The sequence below is a fragment of the Equus asinus genome, chromosome 29 (genome assembly GCF_041296235.1).
Source record: "Equus asinus isolate D_3611 breed Donkey chromosome 29, EquAss-T2T_v2, whole genome shotgun sequence".
Lineage (NCBI taxonomy): Eukaryota > Metazoa > Chordata > Mammalia > Perissodactyla > Equidae > Equus > Equus asinus.
The window spans coordinates 21,531,747-21,551,159 of NC_091818.1; the positions used below are offsets into that span (position 1 = coordinate 21,531,747).

Here is a 19,413-nt window from a genome sequence, read left to right on the forward strand (position 1 = left end):
TAATCAATCATGCCTACATAATGAAGCCGCCATGCAAACCCCAAAGGATGATTATTGGAGAGATTCCAGGTTGGTGAACACGTGGGAGTGCGGGGAGAATGGCAGACCCAGAGGGAGCCACGAAAGCTCCGTGCCCTTTCCCGCATACCTTGCCCTATGCATCTCTTTCACCTGGCTGTTCCTGAGTCATCCTTTTGTAATAAACTGGTAAACGAGTAAGTAAACACAGGTGACAGCCTGGACTTCTGATTGACATCTGAAGGGGGGGGGTGCATCTTGTAGGGCTGAGCCCCTAAACTGTGGGATCTGATGCCTGTCTCCAGGTAGATGGTGTCAGAATTGAGTTAAATTGTAGGGCACCCAGCTGGCGTTGGAGCATTGCTCGATGCCTGGGAAACTACATGTGGTGTAAGAAGTGTCATAGTGAGGTATTGAGAGTAGAGGAAACACACAGGGGAGCGTGTTTTTCTTTGTGTGTGTGTGTGTGCACATTAATAAAAATTTTTGCAGATGACTGCTTCCTGGGTACAGTTAAAGCAATTTTTGCTTTACTGAAAACTCAAACTTTCTGCTACAGATACTTGGACTTCTGTGGTTGACCACTAGGTGTCATGAGTGCCACGGGAGCGCCACGAGTTCCCCGGGGCGGGTAGAAACCGAACATTGTAAGCTCCTACCCCTTCACATATTTCACTGTTTCCACGTGATCGATGCCAGAGAACCTGATACAGTGTGATATATAGAAGCAAGGTACAACTGGAATAATGAAATTTCAAAAACTCAGGCTTTTTAAAGGCGGCTTGTAATGGTTCTGTTGGGCATTGTAAATGCTTCAGGTGCACTCGATACCGCTGTTATGTTCCTGGCGTTCGGGTCTCTCTTTTTATGGGAAGATGGATTGAACTTCAATTTAAGAATATTCGGTAATCCCTCTCAGGACATACTGTAACAGCTGGTATTTTTGTGTTGTAGTAAATCGATTCCATACAACAGTCAGTAATAATTATGGCTGGGTTCTGACAAATTCCAAAGCATTTTCGATAAATTTAGCCAAAGAAAATAACATGATTACTACAAAAATTTAGCTCAGTTTGAAAGTTAAACCCAGCAAGTTCTGCTTCGTTCCACAAAATATTAAACATTTTACTAGTTGGGATTTTATCAAACCATTTATTTTTTATTAATATATATGTTCTGAGAAGATAATTACTTTGTCGCATATATTTCTTAATATGACTGGAAAAATTTAACCTTGAGGGTTCATTATGAAATAAAAAATGAGACAAGCTAAGGCCTTTCACAGAGAGTATGTAGTGTAGCAGCAGCGTCAAGTCCGAAGGATGTTTTGATGTGGAATCTAAGTTGTCATAGTATTAATAGAATGTTTGATAGAAGCATAAATTGGCTTATTATATGGTGTGTGTGGTTTGTAAAAGTGAAACACTGTAAATTCTTTAAGGCGTGAAGAAAGTGGTAGTTTGCACAGTGTAGATTATATAGTGTATTTCTATAGTTAGGCAATCTGTCCCATACAAATTACGACTTTTCTCATGGCATAAAGATCTTAAATTACATACATACAGACACAGTGAATAACTACCTACCCACATACACACATATATATTGCCCTAATGGTAGAAATGTGTGTGCATACACTTTATAAATTTTAACCGTTTCCTTCTTTTTGCTCAGCAGCAAAAACGAGTCTACTAATTGAATGCATTCTTTAAATTATGTATGGTCTGTTTTTGACTTGGTTTGTGTTTGAATTAAGGAATATTTTTATGTAGTTGAATCTTAATCCTGATTGTTAGAATAATTTATGAAAGCAAAGCAGAATTGCCTTTAAAATTATTGGGAAAACAGCTTCAGAGATGGGCATTAATGAAACCTTGCTTTGGAAACTCTTTCATTTTTAGCTTAGTGATTTATATTTTAATTTGCTATTTAACATAACTGTCCTCATATTTTTAATTAACACTCTTTTCTATATGGATTTGTAGGTATACTTTAGCTTTATAAATCTTTGTAATAATATAAAACAAAATTCAAGACATTGCATCAGATGGTCTGGTCCAAGATAATTTACTTGACGGTGAATTTTTTCATACTGTCATTTACTTTGATAATTAGAAAGCTCATTTAAAAGGCTTTATAGAATTTTATAGTTTGGACTTTTCCACAATGAAATTTGGCAAGCTCATTTTCTTTATTCTGTAATATGAATCAGCAATTTAAAGGCTTTAAGAATTGGAGTGAGCCAGTTTTTTGAGTGTTTACAATATCTGTTTTTCTTCTTAATATATGTTAAAATATGCTTTTAAATTACTAAATTTGGCTTTACAGAGAACTGGGGAAAATGTATTCAAAACGAACTGAAACACATTGTGGTGTTCTTCTGATTTCTAAAAAATGTAAATGCAGTGTATTTTCCGTTATTAGGCAGCAGTGGTCCAAATTGAAACCACATGGCCTCCTTCTAGGTGTCAGGCCAATGTAAATTTTAATCTTGCTACTTTCTTTTATGTTTTCATTTTATAATCTTATTACCTGAATTAAACGACCCCAGTCATAATAGCCAGCATTTGTTATTTGCTTGCCATGTGCCAGATGGTGTGCTCTCTGCCTTAGCATAGTTAATTATCAAACAATTCCAAATTGCTCTTATCTCCATTTGCATATAAGGAAATTAAGATTTAATAAGATGAAATAGCTTGTCTAGGGTCACAGAGCCAGCAGGATTAGAGAACAGGCCAAACTCCACATCCCTTGCTCTCAGCTGCTGTGCAATGATGCCTTTACTGCTTGTTTGGGGAGAAACATTAGTTAAAATAGTTATTGAAAAAAACTGGTATTTTCCAAGATACATCAAAGCTTAGTTTTTACTAAAAGAATTTACTTTTGTAGATTAGCGTGGACTGTTAGGTTTGGATTATTAACGTTTGTGGAAATCTGTAATAACACCTTGCTGCAGCTTTAGTATTCTTTCAAGGTTATTTGCAGTTTTCGGTTAGAGAACTTTGCAGTTGTCCTATTAGGATGAGCTGTTTAAAAAATTACAATTAGTTAAAAGTTGTTGACAATTTATAGAGTCTCTGTTGTACATTTGGAAATACAGCTTAGACTTATAATAGAAGGAAGGAATTTTCAAATGGCATTGGCGTACAAAAGCTTCTTTAAGTTCTCCGTCTATGTAATTCACAGTCCTCAGACCAACTGTAAAAATCTTTAAGGAAGCCTTGATACATGCATGAAGAACTTTCATGTTTTTAATTAGAAATCTCGCATCAAAATCAAAAACGCTTACACTTAATACTTGCATGTAGTCTGTAGAAGAAATTCTGAAGAAGTGTGTTGGATTAAGAATTTTGAATGTTACAGAATGTTGTCATCCAGTAATCTTCCTTATTATTATTATTATTATTTTTAAAGTGTTCCTTTTCTTCGTGGAAACGGCCTGCCCGATACATAAATCTTGGTAGACAGCGTGGCTGCAGCCGTCGAGCTGGAATTCCCTGCAGCTTTGTGAGCCGAGCGTGTTTGGAGTGTGGCGTCCCAGCCTGCAGCCTGCATCATGCCAGCTTTGTCAACAGGATCTGGGAGTGACACAGGTATGTTAACCCAAGAGGGGCAGTTTCCCGTCCATCCTTACTTAAATTTTCTTGTTCACAGTGAGAAACAGCATTGCTTTAAGCAAGCGCAAACAGATCATGCTTGTTTTTCTGTAACTAACATAAGGGCGTAAAATCAACTTGGATATGTCGTTCCAAGATAAAAATTATCGAAGGCTGTTGAGTGACTGCTGTCTCCAGGTAGTGGGGGTTTGTGCTGATGCTCTTATACTGTCTTGCCTTGTGGAATAATGCCATGCATTTAAATTTCTTAAAAAATATATTAAGTATTTTAAACATATAGCCAAGTAGACTGTGATACTCATGTTACCTTCCACTCAGATTTAATGACAGATATGAACTTTTTGCTGTACTTGCTTCGACTTCTCACTTTTTTTCTTTAAGAAATAAAACACTATCCCTACCCTGTTCTTCCATTTTCTTTCTTCCTGTCACCAGAGGTGAAAACTATTCCAAAGTTGACATATGTCATTAAGGGATTTAATTAAAACAAACATATTTCACCTTATTGTCAGTCGTAAGACTTAGTGATACTTAGAATAAAGATTTCTGAGAAAGGGAAAAATACGACTGTGTGTATACGTGTGTAAAATCCCCTCCTCCTGGCTCGTTTCAGGAGGTGGCGTGAGGGAGGTCGATCCCCTTTGAAGTCCTATTCTGGGGTTCCCCAGAATGAGCACTTTTTAAAAATGTACGTTCCTGGATATTTCCCAGAACTATTAAAGCAGAATGTAAGTGAGGTTGGGGAGCTGTGCTTTGCATTTTTAAGTGCCCTCAAAAGAAGTGTAGCATAGAATGTGACTAAAAGAACGTTCTGTGTCGCACTGACCGTACTGAATTTGGTCCCATTAATACCATTCCATAACTAGTAGCTGTCTCAGAGTGGACAGTTACTGTCACCATAATTTTAAAAAGGCCAAATCACAAATTTGATTTTGTTATATTACGTTCATTGGCATTTTCATTTGCACTATTTGCAAATATCATTCTTCGTTATTTCAAGCATATCCATACTTATATTTTGGCAAGTTTTGTCTCGTCTTTATCCATCAAGAGTGATTTTTTTCCACTGTGATTTACACTGAGGATTAGTTTTTTTTTAGGAAGTGATTTTGATTTTTAAATTACATAATTTTTTTTCCCTCAAGCCATTAACTTGGAGGCCAGCTCCTTTGGAAAAATTTTTTTCTTTTTAGTTTTTATGTAGTCCCACATTATGTTCTGCTATATAAAATGAATGATTTAACTTTCCATAGTGGTTTGGGAAATTATAGATAAAATTTATTTGCACCATAAATTTACTACAGTTGTGTAATGAGTAAGTTTTATGCTTTGCGATTCACCAAAAATGCCTTAGTTTAATTGAATGCAAAATATTGTTGCTTACATCTAACTCGGGGAATGATTAAAATGGAGTATTTATAGTTTATAGAGCAGTTTAGGTGTCAGTCATGAAAAATAACGTAGGCTATTTAGAACTTAAAAAGGACTTTTCCACACATAGCTGGCTCACTTGGTGCAAATCTAAAATGCCTGTGTGACTCATACCTGGCAGTGTGATAGTTTTTGACCTGTGTGTCCCAACAAGGTTTGAGTCAGGCAGAGAGGATGAGCATGTTAGGAGTCACCGCAGTTAGGGAAGCCCCAATGTGTGGTGTACCCATCAGATGCTTATGGTTCCCTTATAGTGCCTCGCAGACCAGATGCAGTTTACCAGTCAGGGGTCATTTTTACCAGGAGCAGTGTTGCTGAGCAATGTCATTGCTGTTGCATGGTCAGGTCTCCGGGGGAACAGAGTTAGAGATTGCAGCTGAGGGCAGATGCTCAGGTAGCAGCAGGGGCCCAGCACCCGACTAACAGTGGCCCCAGTACTCTTGGGAAAAGACTTTCACTGTAAGTCATACATATATATATATATATATGTATATAAATGTGTGTGTTTATGTGTATCTGTATATCTATAAATATATCTATATATCTGTCTCTACATGCATCTATATATTTACCTCATTCTTTTAAGCTAATGCATAGTTTTCCATCATGTCACAATTTAGTGAACCAGACTTCTGTTAATGGAAACCCTGGTTTTGCTCCTTTTGTAATATTTTGGGAGAGAAGAGGTACACATTTAATGGATGTTGCCAAATTGACCTCCAGATTGGTTAAACCACTTGATAGTCTACAGACAGTGCATTAAAGATCCTTTCCCCCACGTTCTTGCCAGTTTTCAGTGTTATCAGCCTTTATAGTTTTTACCAATCTGATGGGGAAAACATGCTATCCTAAATGTTAAATGTGCATTACTACGGACATTAAGCGTATTTCCATTTGTTTAATGGCCGTTTATTCCTCTGTGATTTTTCTATTCATGTCCTTTCCCCATTTTTCCATTGGTTTATCATTTTCTTGTTTATTTGCAGAATTTCTTTATTTGTATGTATTAGTCCTTTGGGTCGTTTTAGGTTGAACATCATTTCTTCCGGTCAGTTATTTGTCCCTTCCTTGATAATATCATTTCTTCTGTAGAAGTTGAAAACTTTTGTGTAGACAAATCAATCTTTTCTGTGTGGTTAGTGCTTTTTTCTTCTGCTTAAGAAGGCCTTTCCTCCCTACTGCAAGATCAGGAAGTAATTCTCTAAGATTTTCTTCCAGCAATTTAAAAAATTTGGTTTTACACATTTGGAATTTTAGTCCAACTGTAATTTGTATGTGGAGTGAGGCAGTAATCTAATTTTATTTCCCACATGAACAGCCAGTAGTCCCAGAATCACTTATTCAATAGTCCATCCTTTTGACATAAATTTGTAATAGTCCCTCTATTGTATATAAGTATTACATATATTCTGTGTTTTCTTTTTTGGGCTATTATTATCTGTTGATCTTACTTAAAAATTTTTTTTAATGAACTTCATTTTTTAGAGCAATTTTAGATTTACAGAAAGATTATGAACATAATCCAGAGAGTTGCAGTGTACCTTCCACCTTGTTTCCCTGATTATTAACGTCTTCCCCTAGTTTGGAACGTTCATTTCAGTTACTGAGTCAATATTGATACATTATTATTAACTAAAATCTATACTTTCTTCAGATTTCCTTAGTTTCCCCCTAATATCCTTTATTTTTGTTTCAGGATCTCCTGTTACATTCAGTTGTCATTGTCTCATTAGGCTCCTCTTGGCTTGAGGGTTTCTCAGAGTTTCCTTGTTTTTGATGATCTTGCCAGTTTTCAGGAGTACTGGTCAGGTATGTTGTAGAATTCCCTCTCCTGGAATTGCCTGATGTAAAGTGCCATAGTCATATCATGATATGTACTATCAACTTGATTTTTGACTGTTGATGTTGATCAACTGGCTGAAATCGTGTTTGTCAGATTTCTCCACTGGAAAATTACTCTTTTCCCGCCCTTTCCATACCACACTCTGGAAGGAAGTCTCCATGTGTAGCCGACACTGAAAGAGTTGCATGCCGTGCTCCCCCTGCTTCAGGGTGAAGTGTCTATATAAATTATTTGGAAGTCTTTGTCTCTTCTTTCCTATTTGTTAATTTATTCACTCGTTTATTCGTATCAGTGTGGATTCAGGGGTGTTTATTTGTTCTGTGGGTTATAATCCAATACTACTTGATTTCCTTGCTCAAACTCTTCCAGCTTTGGCTTTGGGGAGCTCTTTCTCTTGGCTTCTTTGATATGCTTCCATCAACGTCTTGCTTGTTTTTAACATTTCCTTACTTTTGGCACTACGAGATACTCCAGGCTCTTTTTACACTGCCCCAGTCCTAGAATCAGCCATTGCTCTCAGGAGCTCTAGTGCCTTTTATTGGAGAATGGGATTAGAAACCAAGATGTGGGTGATAGGTTTGCACGTTGCTACTGGAGTATTGTTTCTTTTAAACCGTCTCATCTGACAGCAGAGAAATACATGTATGTACACTAACCCTTGTGTATACAGACGTACAGAAACATTTCTGTGTGCTGTCATCTGTAACTATAAGCTAGATATGAATTCTTATTGATGTCTCCAACTCTCGTCCATTAGCAAATGGATCATTCTCCTTCCCTTGCTTGTCTGTAAATTCCCACTCCAACAGTGAGAAACCTGGCTGCCGCCATCCACCATCCATTTTAATTACTCAGTCCCAGTGTACATGTATAGCAGTATCAGAATTGTTATCTTTTCCTCCGCAGGAAACAACTATTATCAACTAGAGAGTTGATCTTATTTTGATGACTGTATGGTACCGTTCTGTTTGTAATCTTATGGTCTCATTCCTTTCCTGCTTAGTGCCTGTGTTACTTAGTTATATAAATTCATTAAATATGATTTTTACAAACATCATATGTGAAATATGATATATATACAGAAATGCACATAAAACTTTTATAATACAGTTTTAAAAGTGCTTATAATGCCAACATCCATGTGATCACCACCTGGATCAAGAAATTGAACACCCTGAAAGCAACTTGTGTATTTCTTCTCGTTCACAACCTCCTCAATCTTCTTAGAGATGGCCGTGAAAAAATAAAGATTCCTATCTCACACTATGCATAAAACATAGTTTATGATTTATGTAAGCATCCCTAGGCAATGTCGATTAATTATGCCTGTTGTTGAACTTTATAAGTAGAATTACATTATATGAACTTTTTAAGGCTGATGGTGACTATTTACAATGAGAAAAAAATGATAAATTGTAAATAAAAACATGGAAACATAAATATTACAAAATCCAGGGGAAGAACATAGTATTTTTATTAATGAACTGCCTGACACACCTCTATTATGCTTTTTATTCTATATTTCTTGTCTGTCTCCTTTTTGATTGCTTCTTCATATGATTTTGTAATACTTTCCTAGAGAGAACAGAAAGAAAATCCAATCCAAACTCTTGTGTTTTTCCTTTACTCACATACACAATACTTCTGACACCAGATGTGTGGGTTTTTTCCCGCACAACAGGCAGTTCTCTACAACATTAGCTAGATGTCTTACAATTCAGTTCAGATGGTGACTGGAGTTAGTGCAGATTGCACAGTTTCAGGGCTCAGTGCTCCAATACTCTCCATCGCTTCAGATGCCAAAGCAAGTAATGGGTCCCCAGGTTACCCACAACTTCCGTCTGATTTAAGCTACAAGTTGGAGGTGCCCACGACTCTCCTTGGGTTTGATCATTTACTAGAACAGCTCACAGAACTCAGGAAACACTTATGTGTTTACCAGTTTATTATATAATATTTTAAATTACTTTTATATTTAATTTAAAATATTGAAAATAAATATTTAACATATTTTTAAATATTATTGTATAATATTATTATATAATAAAAGATATGATAAAGGATACAGATGAACAGCCAGATGAAGAGAAACACAGGACAAGGTCCAGAAGGGTCCTGAACTCAGGAGCGTCCTTCCCCATAGCGTTGGGATGCACCAGCCATCCTCCCAGCACGTAGATGTGTTCACCAACCTGGAAGCTTGCTGAACCCTATAGTATTGGGATTTTTTGGACCTTTCCTCATATAGATGTGATTGATTATTAACTCAATCTCCAGCACTTCTCCCCCTCCCAGAGGATGAGGGGTGAGGCCGAAAGTTCCAAGCGTCTAATCATGCTATCCAGGGGCCCACCAAGAGTCACCTCCTTAGAGCAAAAGACAGTGCTGTCACCAGGAAGTTCCAAGAGATTTAGGAGCTCTGTCGTTTCCCCTGTATCCAGCGCTGCCACCTGGAGCCTTCATTGCAGTGCTGACTATCAGCGGTGAGACTGAGCACCCTTGTTCTTATAGTTCGAGATCTCAAAAGGAATCATTTCAACCTTTCTTCTTTGTCATATTTGCTCTAGGTCTTTATTAAATTTGATTTGATTAATTTGCTAGAATGGCTCACAGAACTCAAGAAAACCCCTTTACTCACTAGATTACCGATTTATTTATTTATTTATTTTTTGTGAGGACGATTGGTCCCAAGTTAACATCTGTTGCCAATCCTCCTCTTTTTGCTTGAGGAAGATTGTCACTGAACCATTATCTCTGCCAGTCTTCCTCTGTTTTATGTAGGATGCCACCACAGGGTGGCTTAATGAGTGTTGCTGTGTCCATGCCCAGGATCCAAACCTGCGAACCCTGGACCACCGAAGAGGAGTGCTTGAATTTAACAACTACCCTGCAGGTCTGGCCTTTAGGTTACCGATTTATTACAAAGGATATGAGTCAACAGCCACATGAAGAGATATGTAGGGCAAGGTCCCAAACAAAGGAGCTGCTGTCCTTCTGGAGCTTGGAGTAGCACCTGGAAGCATTCTGGTTCCCCAGTGTGGAAACTCTGAAAAAGGAAAAAGGGCAACGGAGCAGTCTGTTTGGGTTTTTATGGAGGCTTCATTATGTAGTCCTGATTGACTAAAGTCATTGTCCATGGGCAGTTGGTTTAACCTCAAGCCCTCCTCCCCTCCCCTGAAATCAGGGAGTGGGACCGAAAGTTCCAGTCTTCTGATCACACGGCTGGTTCTCCTGGCAACCAGCCTTCACCCTTGATTGGGGTCCAGAAGTCACCTTCAGTAGCATAAACACAACACTTTTATCATTCTCAACACTTAGGAAATTCCAAGGATTTGGGGAGCTGTGAGCCAGAAACTGCAGACGAAGACCAAGTATATGTGAGAAGTATGTACTTGGTCATCTGAATGTGTGACCAATATATTTTTCTTATAAATCACAACATCACATTCATTCTCTCTTATCAGGTTTTTGCAAAGTCATGCTGGCCTCATATAGTGTGCTGGGAGGAGTATTTACTCTTCTGTGGAAAAGTTTGTGAAAAATTGAAATTAGTTTTTACTTGAGTAGAACTTACCTGTTAGGTTACTTGGGCCTGGAAATTTTCCTTTTGATAAGAATTTTGATGACGAATTCATTTGTTTTAAGGGTTATAAAAGTATTCAGGCTTTCTGTTTCTTCTTGAGTCAGTTTTGGTGATTTACATTTTTCTAAGACTTAGTCCATTTTGTCTAAATTTTCAAATTTGTGAACAAGTTGCTCATAATATTATTTCATATTGTAGTTTCTATATTAATGTGTTTTGGTCCTGATATTGGTCATTTTTGTCCTCTTTTTCACTTTGCTTAATATTGCCAGAGTTTTGTCAATTTTATTTCAGACGTGTGTTGCTTAATGACAGGGATACGTTCTAAGAACGCATCATTAGGCTATTTTGTAATTGTGTGAACATCATAGAGTGCACTTACACAAACCAAGATGGTGTAGCCTACTACACACCTAGGCTATATGGTACTAATCTTACAGGACAAGTGTTGTATATGCTGTTTGTCATTGACTGAAACGTCATCATGTGGCACATGACTATAGTCTTTTTAGATATAAAACTTTTGGTTTTATTAATTTTTTCTACTGTCTATTTGGTGTTTTTCATTGATTTTTACTGTTCTTTCTCTAATTATGAAAATTTGTTAATAAATTTTCAACTTTCCTCTTTTCCTGATGTTCTTCACTTTTAAGATGATTTCTTCTTAAGTACTGGTTTTATTTCATGCCATAAATTACAAATATTTTCTAATTATATTAAGTTTTTGGTTACTTTAGAATTACTTTGTCATTGGTTATTTAGAATTTCTTTTAAATATACAAATAAGGATTTTTCTTATTTTTTTGTTATTGATTTCTACTTAATTGCTTTGTGGTCAGAAAATGTAATTTGCATTATTTCAGTCCTTTGAAATTTGTTTAGACTTACTTTATGGCCAGCTATATGGTCAATTTCAGTATTTATTCTGTATGTGTTTAAAAAGACGGTAGATTCTATTGTCATTGAATATAGTTTTTTTATATAAGCCAGATATGTCGTTTGTTAATTGAATTATTCAAATATTCTGTATTTTTATTGATTTTTAAATTATTTATTCTTTCCTTTACCAAGAGAAGTATTTTTAAAAATTTTCATTTATAGCTATGGTTTTATCTTGTAGTTCTGTCAGTTTTTGTTGTATATATATAAATTTGTTATTAAATATAAATTTGTTATTCTGCTGGTGAATTAAGTCTTTTTAACAAATTTTGAATTAAACTGTATATTTTTTTCTGTTAATATTTGCATGATACAGCTTTTTCTATCCTTTTACTTTCAACTTTTCTCTGTTTCTAATGTATTAGATGTAGATCTTTTGAATTACTTATAATTGGAGCTTTTTGAGGTAGCAAGTCTGCCAGTCTTTGCTTTTAATGAGCGCATTTTCAGTGCAGTTAATATCATGATTGATTTTTTAAGTCTAAAACCAACCATCATATCTTGTGCTTTCTCTTCATCCTGACTCTTCTAAGTTTTTCTATTCTTTTGTGTCTTCTTTTGGATTGATGAGGATTTTTCTTTTAATCATTTTGGTTTTCCCCTCTACTGGTTTTGAAGTTGTACGTTCTCTTTTTGTCCTTTCATTGGCTACCTTAGAAATTACAGCATGAATCCTTTCTTGTCAAATCCCGTCTGAATCAGTCCGTTTAGCGTCAACCTGGAAACCCAAGGATCTTAGAGCACTTCTACCCCATGGTAATCTATCTTCGACTGTTTCTAAGATTTTCTTTTTCTTTCTTTTTGCTTTGGATGTCTGCAGTTCCAGCATTATGTGTCTAGGTGGAGTTTCTATTTCTGTATCCTGCTGGGAATTCTTTCGGCTTTTTGAATGTGTATATTCATGTGTTTCATGAATTCTGGAAAATTTTCAATTGGTGTCTTTTCAAATATTATCTATACTCCATGCTCTACTTCTCTTTTCTCTTTCTGGTGTGTCACTTTAGTATGTGTGAGACCATTTCTGTATCCCTTCTCTCTCATATCATTCTTCTGTATTTACATCTTTTGGCCTTTTCTTTCTGTTCTCTGAGTTCTGTGAGTAACTCTCACCCATTTTCCATTTCAGTAATTCTTTTTGGAGCTATATATGATCTCCTTTACAACTCTGCATTACCTTTTTAATTTTGGCAATAATTACATATTTTGACAATTTTGGCAATATATACATATTTTCATAAGTTCTTTTAGAAATGTTCAGCCAGTGTTCAACTTGTTTGCACTACAGATCAGTCTTGTTAAGAAATTCAGTTAACCTTATTTCCAACATCAAAATCATGATGTTTTTATTCTTAAAGTGATAGGCTCAAGTTTTGAAGATATTGAATATATCACTGAGATCTACCACTAAAGGAACATTTGAAATAACAAAAATGGGCTTTATTGGCATTGTCACTGTCATGAAAATGTTTTCTTCTCATCTTTCATTTAAAAGACTAATTGTTATCATTTTCCCCCTTGATAATTTGTATATTTCTTTGTGGAAAAGTAGGGTCTTCAACTTGCTACTGTTCTCTTCAAATAATGCCCCCAAACAGGTATACCCTACAACTTTGAGCTGATCACATTTATGTTTTCACAATTCCCTTCCACAGGTCAAGCTCACTAGGCATGTGGGTGACTGCTCACTATTCTGTGTGAACAAACAGCAGTGTATGAATTGGAATTTGAGTACAACTTTTTTTTTTTTTTGTAGTAATATACTTCCTTGTATATAGAACTTGTGCTCCTTAAAACTGACTTAGTACACTTATTCTTGTCCTTGTCACAGCTCACAAAATATTTATGAACTAAGTGAAAAAGTCCTCTCCATGTAGTATGGATTTTTCGCTAAGAAAAATCATTAAGCGGCATTTTCTCACAGTGGCTCTCACAGGTGCAGAGTGTGTCTCAACTGCTGTCATGTCAGGGGTTTCCCCCAGTGGTAAGGTAAATGTCTGCTGCCACGCCAACACCATAGCAGCTGCTCCTCCATGCTGCAGGCCTTTGTTGTTACAGAAAGTCCAAAAGAATCATTTCATATGGGAATTTTGCCAGTAATTTTCATTCATTGCATAATATTTGTCTTTTATTTTGAGACTCATTTCATAATCTTTATGGCAATAGTGTGACTTCTGTTTTCGCTATCAGGAGGGCAATGTTTAATAGTGCCTATGTAGTTTATTTTTTATTTAAAAATTTTTTTTAATTGAGGTGAAAAATATATAAAATTTGCCATTTTAATCATTCAGTGTACAATTTAGTGGCGTTAATTATATTCACAGTGTCATGCAAATATCACGACTATCTACTTCCAAAACGTATTTGTCACTCTAAACAGAATCTGTATCTGTTAGGCAGTAACTCCACTTGTCTGCTCCCTCCAGCTCCTGGAAACCACCATTCTACTTTTCGTCTTTAGACTTGGCCTGTTTTAGATATTTCATTAAGTGGAATCACACAATATTTGTCCTTTCGTGACTGACATACCACTCAACGTGATGTTTTCAAGGTTCATCCATGTGTCAGCACTTCATTCCGTTTTATGGTTGAATAATATTCCATTGTATGTATATCCTGCATTTTGTTTATCCATTTATCTGTTGATGGACATTCAAGATGTTTCCACTTTTTGGCTATTGTGAATAATGCTGCAATGTATGTTGCCGTACAAGTATCTGTTTAAGTCCCTGATTTCAATTCTTTTGGCTATGTACCTTGGAGCAGAATTTTCTGGCCATTTGGTAACTCTGTTTTTAGCTTTTTGAGGAAACACCAGACTGTTTTCTACTGAGTCTGCACCATTTTACATTTCCACTAGCAATGTATAAGGGTTCCAATTTCTCTACATCCTCATCAATACTTGTTACTTTCCATGCTTTTTGATTATAGCCATCCTAGTAGGTGTGAAATGGTATCTCATAATGGTTTTGATTTGCATTTCCCTAATGACTAATGATGCTGGGCATCTTTTCATGTGCTTGTTGGCCGTTTGTGTATCTTCTTTGGGGAAATGTCTATTCAAGTGCTTTGCCCGTTTTTCTTTTTATTAGGTTGTCTTTTTGTTGTTGAGTTTTAAGAGTTCTTTATATATTCTAGATATTAAACCCTTATCAGATACATGATTTGCAAATATTTTTCCTATTCGCTAGGCTGTCTCTTCACTTTCTTTATAATATCCTTTGATGCACAAAAGTTTTCAATTTTGCTAAAGGTCAATTTATCAATTTTTTCTTATGTTGCTTATCCTTTTGGTGACTTCTAAGAATCCACTGCCAAATCTAAGGTCATGAGGATTTACCCCTGTATTTTCTTCTAAGAGTTTATAGTTTTAGCTCTTATATTTAGCTTGTTGATCCATTTTGAGTTGATTTTTGTATATGCTGTGAGATAGGATTCTACTTAATTCTTTTTTTTTGGTGAGGAAGACTGTCCCTGAGCTAACATCTGTTGCTGATTGTCCTCTATTTGCTTGAGGAAGATTGTCCCTGAGCTGACATCTGTGCCAGTCTTCCTCTATTTTATATGTGGGAAGCTGCCACAGCATGGCTTTTTGAGCAGAGTGTGGATCTGGGCCTGGGATCCAAACCTGCGAACCCTGGGCCGCCAAAGTGGAGCATACGAACTTAACCACTGTGCCACTGGGCTGGCCCCCTAACTTAATTCTTTTACCTGTAGAAATTCAGTTGTCCTAATACTGTCTCTGTAAGTTTCATCTCTATTTTTAGTGACTATCAATTTTTATCCTAGAAAGCATTTGTTTGTGCTTTATCTAGAAGCAGTTTATTTGCAAAAATAGTCAATATTCTTTGTTTAAAAATTACTAGAAAATTTTGATAGCTTTATGCCACTATTTAACAGATTTTCTTAACTGATAAAGCACTGGGGGTGGGGGAAGTTGGCTCTCAGGTTAAATCAGATCTGTTTCTTGTTGTGCTTCGTATCCGAACTTGTTTTGGTGGTATATTTTTTGGTTCTCTTTGTGAAATAAATGCATTTTTAGCCCTACTTCTCTTAGCACAGGTAGATTTACTGTGTATTAAGATTGGAATCCTGTTAACTTTCTTAAGCAATGCTGTTATTCTGAGGTCCATGTTATCTAATAATAATGGAGAGCCAAAAAAGTCCATTTAAAATAAAAGAGCAAGAAAATGGTGAGGAAATGATCAGAACTTTATCCAGGAAAAGGAAACAGAAATTGTGAACATGCTTTTCATTTAATTAAGAACATTTTAGGTTATAATTGCAACTCTGTGCTAATTCTTGGTGTCAATGAAAAATGGATCCTGCTGAATATTTCTTTTTTGGGGGGGATGAGGAAGATTCTCCTTGAGCTAACACCTGTTGCCAGTCTTCTTCGCTTTTTGCTTGAGGAAGATTAGCCCTGAGTTAACGTCTGTGCCAGTCTTCCTCTATTTTGTATGTGGGTCACTGCCACAGCGTGGATTGACGAGTGGTGTAGGTCTGCACCTGGGATCCAAACCCATGAGCCTAGGCTGCTGGAGTGGAGTGCGCCAGACTTAACCATTGCACCACGGGACCAACCCCCCTGCTGAATGTTTCTTTAATGGCATAATACTGCTGATAACATTTTATAATAGCACTTTGATTTTTCCAGCAGGATAATAAAGAGGGCACTTTAACAAAAATATATGAACTCTTCAGTTTCTCCAGCTTTTTTCCCCTTAAGTTTGGTATTCACATTATTCCATTTTGAAGTGCACTCTATTGTCAGGCATGTCAGTTCTTTCTTCCTAGGTTGACTGGCAGATCTCTTTCAGAGGCTCATTCGTCACTGTCATTGCTTATGGTCAAAGCAGTTCTTCAACAGTACTTTTGTCAGCCCTGTGAAATCCTCTATTTTTGTAATGATGCTTATGGCACCAATGACATGGTATAGTGGGTGTGTGTTAGGTGGGAAGGGATGTTTGAATGAGGGCTAATATTATACGTTGTCAGTTTTTAGTGAAACCATCATTGTGTTGACTCTCCTATGGAACCTGGTAACATTTGGGACTCAGAACCTCTATGTATTACTATTTTCAAGGGCTACTTTATGCTTATGTGAACTAATTTTAAGTCTTTGATCTGTTTAGTCAATAGAATATATAACTTGATGTAACTGTTATGTAAAGTGTCACTTTTCCAAACATAAATGGCAATAAGCGAATGCCATGGCCTGTAAGGAGAAGAACTCTGACAAGCGAATCCTCTGTGGCACCTGTCTAGCCCACGTCACAAGGATGGGGCTGCATTTCTGGGTTTTAGTCATAATCTTATTGCAAATTTCAACATAGTTGAACAAAATCATCTCAATTTTTCCTTTCACAGTGCTAAATTCCCAGTGGAAACTGCCTGGGGCCACACAAGAGACCATTGGACCCTGTAATGGTCAGCAGGTGAAACAAGAATTCATCTGCTCACTCACTGTGTTGTACACCTGAAACTCATACAATGTTGTACATGTTGTATGTCAATTATATCTCAATAATAGTAAAATGAAGTAGTCTGCTCTCTGACAGACTCTTCATTTCTGGTTTCCTTGGAGGCTTGGAGCCCAGGTAGCCGTTTGGTAAGGCCCCTCCCACCCCCCAGCAGTCTCTTGATCAAGAGAACATGCCATGCTAAGTGACATTTAAATTAATGTACTGTTTGGTATTCTTCTTAGGAAATAAATAAGAACAGTTATATTGGGAATCTATTTTTATAGCCCAGTTTCCCACATATGCTTGTGTGTATATAAATGCTGACTAAAATTAGCCAAATCACTAGGTTTTGTGTTGTAATATTCTTCATTGTCACAGAAGAAATTTTGCTTAAAAAAAAAATTTCAGCATAGTCTTGGGGTTCATCCTAAAAAGGGTTTATTGGCAGTGTGAATGACCTATGTAGATTAAGAATTGCCTTGGTAGATGTCAGATCCCTGTTGCTGTGGAATTAATTGCTCAATATTAAAATATTCTTTTCTCTTTGGTAATATGAACCTTATTTAGTGGGTTTATATTGCTTTTGGGATTTGTCTTTCAAAAGACATGACTCCATGGCCTAGTGGTTAAGTTCAGTGCACTCTGCTTCAGGTTTGGTTCCTGGGTGTGGACCTACAACCGCTCGTCGGCAGCCATCTTGTGGTGACAGCCCACATACAAAATAGAGGAAGATAGATGTTAGCTCAAGGACAATCTTCCTCAGCAAAAAAAAAAAAAAAAAAAAAAGAAGAAGAAGAAGAAGACAGCACTTTTTTCCTTTCTAAAAGGAAAACAACTAAACAACTAAAAAGAAGACAACTTGAGGGGTGCATGGTAAGCAGTTAGAGTAAAAATGGAGATCAAATCAAGAAGATGGTTTCATTCAGTGAAGATGTAAGGCAATAGCTATTATATAACTATTGAAATCTTGATAAAAATTTAAAAATGTTTTATTTGCCAAAACTCACATTAAATGTTAAACTTGTCTTTCTGATGAACTGCACTTTAAACTTCTAAATTGTTAAAATACGGTTCAGGAAGCTCAAGTGAACACGCTTTAAGGTATGGGACAGGCTGCCTGAAGTCTATATATTTTGCTTTGCTGCTTCTTGACAAGTGAGGATTGTAGAAAAATCACGAATATAAACATCGTGAAAGGGCTTGTACAATAGCAGAGGTCTCTCAGAGTGAATTTTTGTAACAACTTTGAATGTAGAGAGATTTTTAGGGATTGGCTCCATTGTGTAGGGATCTAGTTTATTTGATTTCATTTTTTCCAGAAATGGTAATCCAGGGGTTCAGCATTCGTAGAATAATTTCTCACTATGGACCCGATTTGAAACGCTCATTTATCTTATCCTCGGTTCTCTGTGCAGTAGGTCTCTTTCCGGATATTCTCTTACATTTCAGCGGATGTAGCTGCCCATCCTTTTGGTCTGCTGGGAACGGGGTTTAACTCCCTGACAGTTATGATTTCAGTTACAAACAAAATTTAAAGCTGTTTAAAGAAGACTTGTGCGGGTTGAAAGGCCGAGAAGCATTTAGGTTGGTGGGTATCTCTTGCGAACCACCAGTTTATTATTTTTAGCTTAAAATACAGGTATAGCTTAGATTACTCCATTTATTTTTAAAATTCGTGCCTGGAAGTACCATAGTTATCAGTTGGGAATTCTCTCACCAGCCACATCTTTTCCCCGATGAATCAAGGGATTTTGTATGTTTTTGATAGCATGACGTTTCTTAGGAGTGCAGCTGTTGTATTGGTAAGAGATTGTTCTTGCAGATATCATGAAGGATATTTCAAGGGAACACTTGAAAAGAAAGCCATTGAAGAGAATTCTCTCTCTTGCACTCTGCCAGGAGCTTTTCTTTTACTTAATTGCTTATTAATTCAACTAACAAGCCTCTGAGAGGATATGATAAAGATGATGATGGCAGCTGCTGTTTACTGAGGGCCACCTATAGACTAGGGCTTTTTTTATGCATTCATCTCATTGCACAGCAGGGGAGCATAAGTGGTGCGGAGCACTCGTTCTTTCTCTCTGTTGATCCTTGCACTAGTCCTTTGAGAAACACCTACCTCTCTTTCCACAGTGTCATTCCGTTCATCCCGTAGGTCACCTTCTGCTGACTCGGTTTCTATAGCTGTTACTTGTCTTCCTGATTAAGGATGGTACCTGTTGGTCTCTGCGTGCTTACCATTTCGTATGCTGAGTGGTAGCTACGGTAGTGTGATGAGAGTTCAGATTTAGGTTACTGCTCTGCAGCGTAGGCTAAAGTCCAGATAGACTATTGGCCTTGGTCTACCCATATGTTATGCTAAATTTTAAATATACGATAAATAGGAAAATAAATCCTATCGTGCTGTTAACTACAGCAATACAGATACAGTGCTTGAGCTTTCGTGGTAACTATTCCAGGCTGGGAGGCCCTGGAACTGCTTAAATGTAGTGCAAATGTAACCCATTTTTCTAAAAGACA

At 36.7% G+C, this 19,413-nt stretch overlaps 1 protein-coding gene across 1 annotated transcript in view; it reads left to right on the forward strand.

Moving 5' to 3' along the window:
* Positions 1-19,413, forward strand: part of MPP7 (MAGUK p55 scaffold protein 7) — a 240,700-nt gene that overhangs the window by 75,497 nt on the left and 145,790 nt on the right. The window contains exon 2 of the mRNA XM_014859082.3: positions 3,433-3,611. Within this exon, the coding sequence (XP_014714568.3) occupies positions 3,575-3,611 (37 nt within the window). The 5' untranslated portion in view covers positions 3,433-3,574. The remainder of the gene's footprint in view (positions 1-3,432; positions 3,612-19,413) is intronic.